Source organism: Taeniopygia guttata, chromosome 3, assembly GCF_048771995.1.
Source record: "Taeniopygia guttata chromosome 3, bTaeGut7.mat, whole genome shotgun sequence".
Classification (NCBI taxonomy): Eukaryota; Metazoa; Chordata; class Aves; order Passeriformes; family Estrildidae; genus Taeniopygia; species Taeniopygia guttata.
In genome coordinates, this window is record NC_133027.1 from 52,394,708 (window position 1) to 52,403,789 (window position 9,082).

At 39.4% G+C, this 9,082-nt stretch overlaps 1 protein-coding gene across 21 annotated transcripts in view; it reads right to left on the reverse strand.

Annotated features, from left to right (window-relative positions):
- Positions 1-945: 945 nt before the first annotated feature.
- TRDN (triadin) overlaps positions 946-9,082 on the reverse strand; it is a 225,855-nt gene continuing 217,718 nt past the window's right edge. For 20 of the 21 annotated variants that reach the window (XM_072926827.1, XM_072926839.1, XM_072926836.1 and 17 more), the window contains one exon: positions 946-3,387. In XM_072926827.1, the coding sequence (XP_072782928.1) occupies positions 1,898-3,387 (1,490 nt within the window). In that variant the 3' untranslated portion in view covers positions 946-1,897. Of the gene's footprint in view, positions 3,388-6,406; positions 9,065-9,082 lie in introns of those variants that run through there. The other variant, XM_072926841.1, reaches the window with a different exon arrangement.

Sequence of the window (9,082 nt, forward strand, 5' to 3'; positions counted from 1 at the left end):
TTTTTTTTAGGGAATTTGTCCACTACGTTGCAGAAATCCTTTTCACTGTAGTCTGCAAATCGCTCCTGTTCATGACACAGCTGCCCACAAACAGATAAATCTGCTAAATATCGCCATGAATACGTGAAATGGTCTCCCATACCTGGAATAATTCTGAAGTATTCTTGCCCTTGATTACATTGACTTGTCATTTTCACTAATTGTAATCCACTGAAACTATAGGACATCAACAGAATTCCTATCAGCTGAAAATGCTAAACTATTTGTCCCTTTAACTCATTAACTTTTGGGCAAATTAGAGTCATGCTGCTGGCTTTATTTTCTGGAAGCTGAAGCACCCAGATGTTTCATTTTCATGACATTTAGCATTTAATAACCTCACTGTTACTGGTACTAATTTTCTAAATGCCTTTTCGGCTTTTGTTTTGAAAATAAACACATGACAAAATGCTTTGGTACTTCAATTTTCTCTTCTAGTCTTTGGGGAAGATTCCAAAATAATTAGCTAAATGATCAATCAGTTAAAAATGAGTGAATTCAGAGCTGAATCCAAATCTCCCTGTAATCTGTAGGATTCTATTCCCTTCTATTACATCTGCCCAGAGATGATAAATCACTTGGCAAGGTATTAATAGGAAAAAACACTCTTGGCAATAAACTAAATTTGTATGATTTGTATGATTTAAGCAGTAAGGGTCTTAAAGTCTTAGAAAAATGGGTATTTTAGTTTTTATCTTCAACTATTTTTTTACATTTTTTGTGAAATTAAAAGAACTCTTGATGTTATTTGACTCATCACTCCAGCTTCTGCTCTAGTTTACTAATTTGAGAACATGTCATTCCAGTTGGAACATAGGTATGCTAGTATATCTGTGTAATCACTTATATGTGTAAGACAGCAGAACACTGTATTGACTTTCACACTCAAAAAAAGCCATCAAGCCATCAAGCAGTAGTGATTTATTCATATTTTCTCAAGGCAGACTTATACACACTCACATCAAAGCGAAGGAGACTCAGCTGTTTTGGGAAAGGCTGGCTGCATGGCTTTGGCAGGAAGATGCAGTTTAGAAAGGCGTATGGAAGGTTGTCATCAAGTTGTCTTCATGCATGTTCTTCACTGAAACGCTTCTTCTAAACCCTATTTTTACAACATGATACTCAAGACTTCTCCTTTTCATTATCTATTTTCTGAAGGAAAAGAAGCTCCATAGAAGTTGGGTTGCATGATAAATGTGCATTTATATCTTTGCCATTCAGCTGGAAAGTATGCCTGGAGTTTTAATGTTAGCAGCTTTATTTTCCCATTTCTTTGACAGGCTCAAAACCAAAAAGACCTCCATTTTGTAATACCTCTCTTTAGAAATAAAAAAGCAGTTGAATTAAATGTTTCTGTTACTTTCTATCATTCTGTTACTCTTTTTCAGTTTGGTGAATCAGTTTCAAAGAAGATTTCTTTTTCTTGTAGCTGGAGCTTAACATGGGATTAATGGAAGAACAAATTAAATTCTGAGCAAAATTTAGCACAAAAAATGAAAAAAAAAATCGAATTATGAAAGCAAATATCACACTTCACAGGTAGAAACGTCTTATTATCTCTGCTACTACCCAAATTCAGTGGTTTGCTGTTTAAGCCACCAGCCATACTATCTAATACAATTTTATTGGTGACTGAGACAAACCCCAAAGGCTTAAGACATGGGTATGCTTATTACCATTAGGTATTCTGAAAGAAAATGAATAGAACATTTCAGGAAAAATCAAATCTGGGAAGGAGTATGCCTGTTGGCAGAGTATACTTTAGAATTCCAGAATGATAGAATGGTTAGGGTTGAAAAGGATCATCTTAAAGATCATCTAGTTCCAACCCTTCTGCCATGGGCAGGGACACCTTCCACTAGACCAGGTATCTCAAAGTCCTATCCAACCTGGCCTTGAACACCTCCAGGGATGGAGAGTCCACAACCTCTCTGGGCAACCTGTTCCAGAGCCTCACCACCCTCACAGTAAAAACTTTCTCTCTAATGTCTAAACTAAACCCAACCTCCTTCAGCTTAAAGCCATTCTCCCTTGTCCTGTCACTACATGCTGTTGTGAAAAGTCCTTTAGCTCTCTTGCAGGCCCCAGTTAGATATTGGAAGACTGTTATTAGGTATCCCCGAAGCCTTCTTTTCTCCAGGCTGAACTGCCCCATGTCTCTCAGCCTATCTTCATAGGAGATGTGCTCCAGCCCTGTGGTCAACTTAATGACTCCCTTCTGGACTTGCTCCAACATGTCAACATCTTTCTTGTGTTGGGGTTCCCAGTCCTGTACACAATAGTCCAGGTGGGGTCTCACCAGAGAAGAGTAAAGGCTCAAAATTACCTCCTTTGATGTGCTGGCCATGCTGCTTTTGATGCAGCCCAGGATACAGATGGCTTTTTTCACTTCTAGCACACATTGCTGAGTCATGTCGAGCTTTTCATCTGCTAGCAACCCTAAGTCCTTCTCCCCAGCACTAGTCTCTTTCCATTCTCTGCCCAGCCTAATGTTGTTTTTGGGACTGCCCCAAACCAAGTGCAGGACCTCACACTTGGCATTGTTGAACTTCATCAAGATGACCTGGGCCCACCTCTCAAGCCTGACAAGGTCTCTCTGGGTGTTATTTCTTCCCTCCATTGTGTTGACCGCATCACACACTTGGGTGTCGTCAGTGAACTCACTGAGAGTGCACTGAAACCCATTGTCCATGTCACCAATAAAGATGTTAAAAAGCACCAGTCCCAATACAGACCCCTGGGGAACACCACTTGGCACCGCTTTCCATTTGGACATTGCACCACTGACTTCAACACTTTGAGCATGATCATCTAGCCAATTCTTTATCCACCCAGTGGCCCACTCATCAGATCCACGTCTCTCCATTTTAGAGACATAGATGTCATGTGGGACAGTGCCTTTGTTCAAGTCCAGGGAGATGATGCCTGTTGCCCTTCCCTCGTCCACCACTGCCGTAACACTATGGTAGATGGCCAAGAAATTTGTCAGGCAAGATTTGACTTTAGTGATGCCATGTTGGCTGTTAGCAATCATTTCATTAGTTTCCATATGCCTTAGCAGAGTTTCCAGGAGGAGCTGCTCCATGATCTTGCCAGACACTGAGGTGAGACTGACTGACCTGTCGCTCCCTGGTTCTTCCTTATCTCTCTTTTTAAAAATGGGTATTATGTTTCCCCTTTCCCAGTCAGTGGGAACGCCACTAAATCGCCATGACTTCTCAAATATGTTGGATAGTGGCATAGCCACTTCCTCAGCCAGTTCTTTCAGTACCCATGGTTGTATCTTGTCAGGTCCCATGGATTTGTGCACCTTCAGGTTCCTTAAACGATTTTGAATTCGGTCTTTTCCTGTAATGGGTGGAGAAGAAAAATGGAACAACTTAGGTTTTTCTTAATACAGAGCAAGAATCAAGCCAAAGGGAACACAGGAGCCACTATTTGAGCAAGAACATATTTTTCCCTTTGGGAATAAGCAACTCAGCTGAAGAAAAACGCTGAAAGTTGTAAACTAATTTTATCTTTTGAGTATTGGTAAAAGAGCTGTGTAATACAAGTGGTATCTGGAAAGTGCAATTTTTACAATACTTTTCCCAAAGGAAGCATTACTGAACGAATTGCTAGGCTTTTGGACCAGGCAAAATAAAATGTATTCTAAAAATTGTACTAATATCTATCATAATAAAGGACAAAACTGAAAACTGAAGAAAACTCTTCTTCAGTGTGATAAGTATTTACAACATTAACACAATTCTTGAGATGTGAGGATTTCAGAACAAACTGTTCTGTGGAGTACATATCACAAATTACATGCAGACACAAAGACCCATAAACTGAGAGAAAATAAAAAAAAAAAGTAAGGTTATTTTGTTGTTTAATCAAATGACTAAGAATTCAGTGTTGGGAGGTATACCCTGTTTTGCCCATAGGTGAATAATATGTATAATCCTTATGTATTTGACTAATTGGGCATTTCTGGAGAACTTCATTCAGGATAAATGGATAGTATGAAAGCTAGATATCTAATGACCTTTTCAGGTGTATAAATAATACGGGTTTCATATTTTCAATTGCATTTGTAATTCTTACTTCTGGAAAACTAAAAGATGGCAGAAATTTCACTTCCTTTAAGATGAATATTTAGCAAATACTACTTTAATGTGTGGTTTCTGCCTAGGAGCCCTCATAAAACATTTTGTATTTCCTTTTATTTCATCAGTTACCAGCCCCGCACGTCTTCGCTTTCAACACTGATATTCATGTAATAATTTCAATTTTTTCTTGGCTTCCAAAATCTTCAATCCCTGGAAAGAATTGCTGCAAATGGCACATAACTGAGGGCAGTCAGATGCTGAATGTCTTAAGTTCAAAGCAGCTCAAATGACCATGTTGTCCCTAAGGGAGTAAGTCTCTCATTTATTACTATACTGAGTGGTGGAAGAAAAGTTTTAAGCTAGGAAAGGGAAAAGTGTTTCAGCTGCTCTCCTGAGTACCTGTGTCCTAGTAGATAAAGACATCTCTCTCAAACTGCTTACTGCACTTCTATTATGTTGTCCTAGGGTATTTATCTTGGAGAATTAGGCAAAAAACCAAAACTACACTAAGCAGTCAGTTGCTGTGTATAAAAAAATTCTAGCTGCGAAGTTCTAGAGTTGGGGATTGGTGAGATAGATTTTTGTGGCAATGTACAATTTACATATGTTCTGTATTGTGTTCTAAGTGGTGACCCCAAGTGTGAGACAAATAGCATTTTGTTGACTTTTAGTAGGACATGCATAGGCCCTGTGTAACAACTAGCTGTGGTGGGTCAGCCTTGGTTAAGAGCTGAACCTCCACTCTGCTGCTCACTCTTGCCCTCAGGGAGAGGAAATAGGAAGAACGAGAATGAGGAAGCTCATGGGTCAAGCTAAAGAATGTTTACTAATTACTGTCAAACTGGCAGAATGTTTACTAATTACCATTGTGAACAAAGAAGACTCAGGAAAAATAAGCTCACAAAAATGCATAATTTCATTATTTGGATAGTGGGAAACAGAAAGGCAAACAGTAAATTAATCTTTCCTCCCCCTTTCTCTTAAAGCTTAAAGTCACTCCTTCACACCAGTCTCTGACAGTAATGGTTGGCCCACGGTTGTTCCTCTTCACTGCTTTGTCCCTCTCAGACTTTCAGCCTTCTCTGGTGTGGGTGTTTCGCAGGCTGCAGGAAAACTTCTGCCCTGGTGTGGAGCAGCTCCTTTTCCTTCTCATCTTTTGATCTTGGTGCTCCACCTTCTGCTTCTTATTCTTTGTTCCTCCTCTCTCTTTGTGTCATTTCCAAACCTTCCTTACAAATGCTTTCCCTGAGGCATCACCATCATGGCAGCAGGGCTCAGCTGTGCCCTGAGCTGGGTGCCTTGGAGCTGTCTGTGTCCAGGCCAGGGCTGCTCCTCACAGAAGTCACCCTGCAGCCCCCACCAGCACCTGGGCACCTGACTAAATCTTCTTATCCAGACTTTCTGAGCACTCCCTCACTCACTGGTGCTATAGAAATGAGCCATTGAGAAAAGCTCAGTTTTGCTGGAAGGATTTAAAATGGATGAAACTGGACTCCAGCTGTGACATGGGTAGAAGTGTGAAACTGGACTGAGGGCTGGGAATGGGGACTGAGGGATGCACCAGCAAAAGCAAACAGCTCTGGGTTGGGCAGTAGTATAAAATGTGTCTCACTGGTCTTGCTGGAAATTGGCCACTCCTATTGACCTCATCAGGATTTTAGCACCTCAGAAAAAATTGCACAGGCAAACTGTTGAGTGACACACTTCTCATGGGATGGCTCGCCAAACTCTGCAGGGCAAAGGACTCTTGAACTCCAGTGCAGAGCTGAGCAACTGCAGCTGTCTCACCTCCAGGCTCTAGTCTGTTTCTCACACCACATCATCTGCTTTAACCACTGCTGATATAGAGAAGCTGTAGTTCCTGTGGGATGTGGGAGTAGGGAATCTCACCATTTTTTGCACTCTCAGTTTCTTCATGGCCATTTTAATTGTTTGAACTATTAACTTGTCATTGAAGATCACATCTTTGTCTGTACTGGTTGTGCAGATGTATTATAAATAAGCACTTTGATGAACATAAATGATTTGGTGTAGATGAAGTCCTACCTGGAATGACTGTGGCAACCACTTAGCTTTCCATATGTCAGAGTGTAATCAATAAAGTGTGTAAAAAAGCTGGCTAAGTATTGCTAAAAGCCCATTAGGAGTAAACATAATGCTGGGTTAGTAATTTTTTCAGTCTAAATTCATCTTTATAATCAGAAGGTTTCTAAAGCTTGCATATGTAAACCCTTGTCCTATACTTTTCAATTCACAGAACAACATATCACAGCCACTGAAGCAGGGTTTATATTTTTTATTTTCCAAAATGTATAACAATCAGCAAAAGTTTGTGCAATATTTCAGGCTAGTTTGAGTAAAACCATGCAAACCAGGAAATTTTTTTAAGTTATCCGGTGAATTTAAAGAGAAAAATGCTTGCCTCTCTGTGAGTGGACCTGCTTTTTCTGTTTTTCCAGGTAGTGACTTAGATTAGGAAACAAAATTAAAAGACCGATTTTACATCACTTATGTAATTATATTTATTTTCCAAAGCTTTCAGATATCTAAAATTCAGACATACCTAATTGAAACATTATGGAAATGAGATCCAGAACAAATTCTTGCTATCTCCCATCTCAGACAGGAAGGAAGGATTAAGGCTAACTATAATGAAAAAAAAATCCAAAAGAATATGAAAAATAAAGGCTTGTTGTATATAATTTTTTGCCCTGACTATTTGCATTAGATAAAATCTTGAATTAACAGATTTTTCAGAAAGTTAAAATCTCATTTTTAAGACAGCTTTCACAGTAAAAACCTAGGGCAATAACATCCATTATAATATATACAAAATCACAAATTGGGAAGGAAAAAGTTGGTGGAAATATAAAAAGAGACACCAAAAGAAAATTGAAGATCATAATCCTGCCGTCAAAAAATTCCCTGCTGGCAGCACTAGCTTCAGAGCAGATCTCACAGGGGTCTGTGGGGACCTTCACCATGAACACTCATAGCTATGGTGTGATTCTACATCGGAATAGCTACTTCTAGAGCAGGACCTGTTCCTACCTCCTTCTGGTCACCACTGCCTAAACTGCTTGTTGCAATGACAGGTTTTGCAGCACATGACCTGTGCAATATCAGAGCACATTAAGACTAAGGATCCAGTTCATGGAAGGCCATGACCAGTAATCAGAAAATACCAACTGGACCTAGCAGTGTAACAGCAAAGCTTTCTGAATTGCAGTATTCTGTCAAAGAATCAGTTGTCCAAAACTCAAATGAGTCAATTATTTGATTAAAGTAAGATGGATGGGCAGGGAGAGTGTAATAAGAGGGACAAGGCCAATGCTATCTTGGTCTATACTAAAAATAAAAAAGTGATATACATGCCAAAGTTCTTGGCATGTTCAGACTCTACAAGTAGTAGGTTTGCACAAAGAGGATCATGTTGCTTCAGCAGGCAGTGACATAACTAAGGTCACTGCTGTATATTTCCCAGATTAAATGCAAAAAGTATAGTAAGGAAATGCAAACAAATAGCAGCTTGAAAAAATGCATTATTTACATTGCCAGACATATACTGGTGAGATGCCAATTTTCATTCATGTGCCTTTAAAGAGATCAAATGCCATCTTGTCTTTTTTTTAGGGCAAAAACTTCTTTGTTGAGGACAAGCACATCTACTGTCAGTTTTACTGTAAGCCATTTACAGTAGTGTGCTGTGAGGAAGTTCTTTCATTTCATCTAGTAAAATGAGAAACCTGGATTATTTCATGTGTTTATGTCTAATTTTTTTCTGATTCTTTTTTTGTTTGGGTTTGGTTTTGGTTTTTGTTTGTGTTCACTGATTTGAGATAGCATCAAATTCACATAATTACTGCAAATTTGGTTGCTTTAGCTTCGCAAATGGCATCTCACATCCTAGCTTTTCATCTGGCTTAAGCTAATAGCAAATTGTTGGCTGGTATGTTGTCCATTTACATGGCTTTTGCTACAAAACAATCTGATTGAGCCACAAAAGAAAAGTGGAAGCACTGTAGTTACTTCATTTGTTTCTTCAGACTTTCATGTCAGTAAAACAGTGGTTTTCCCAATCTTTGCCAAGTGGTTTCACTTTCTCTTCTCACTTAGGGCCTCAGAAAGAGAAGAGCTTGTATTTCACCAACAGGCAGGGCAAACAGTCCATTTACAGTTTCAGGTTAAATAGAAATATTCATTAACATCACTTGCGGAGTCAACCTACTGATCACGTATTGAGCTGCTCCAAGCAAGTGTGAGCTTCAGGCTACACTGGTCAATGAGACATAAAAATAGCACCAGTCACAGAGCACATTTTCATGACTTAGTGAGGCATTTTCCTGTCAGCAATTTGATTGAACATTAAGAAGAAATGGTTTAGGATTGCAGCTAGTCTTGCAATCTTGCTGATATAAGAGCTACATTCAACCTTTCACTCCTTAGATAAGATTAAATGGAAAACAGACTCACTTCAATGCTGAGCATGTAGGTAAAGAAAAACAAGAACGAAAGAGGCATGAAAACACACGCACATGCTCACACACACAGTCATATCAATGCCTTGTTAGCATTGCAGCCTTTCCATGAGAAACTGGGCACTTTTACATTTCTATCTTTGTTAAACACCATTCATTACTGCTTGTTCTGCCGCTGCTCCATGGAAATATTTCCAGGTACATGCGTGCAAGTGGATCACGTTCTTGCAATGACAAGTACCACTGTAGCTATTATGGACCTCAGCAGAAAAGATAAAGTGCAAAATGTCAGTGATCACAGGACTCAGTCTCTCTACTGCCCCGGTTTCCTTGTCTTTCTCTTGGAAGTCTTTGAGTGAGTCTTTTCTTCCTTGTTTGAAGGGGGATTAATAGGAAATTGCAGCCCAAATCCATTAGGTCCATTTAGGAAGACACATTGAAAGTAGCGTACAGGAGCTAGGAAAACAAGGAAGA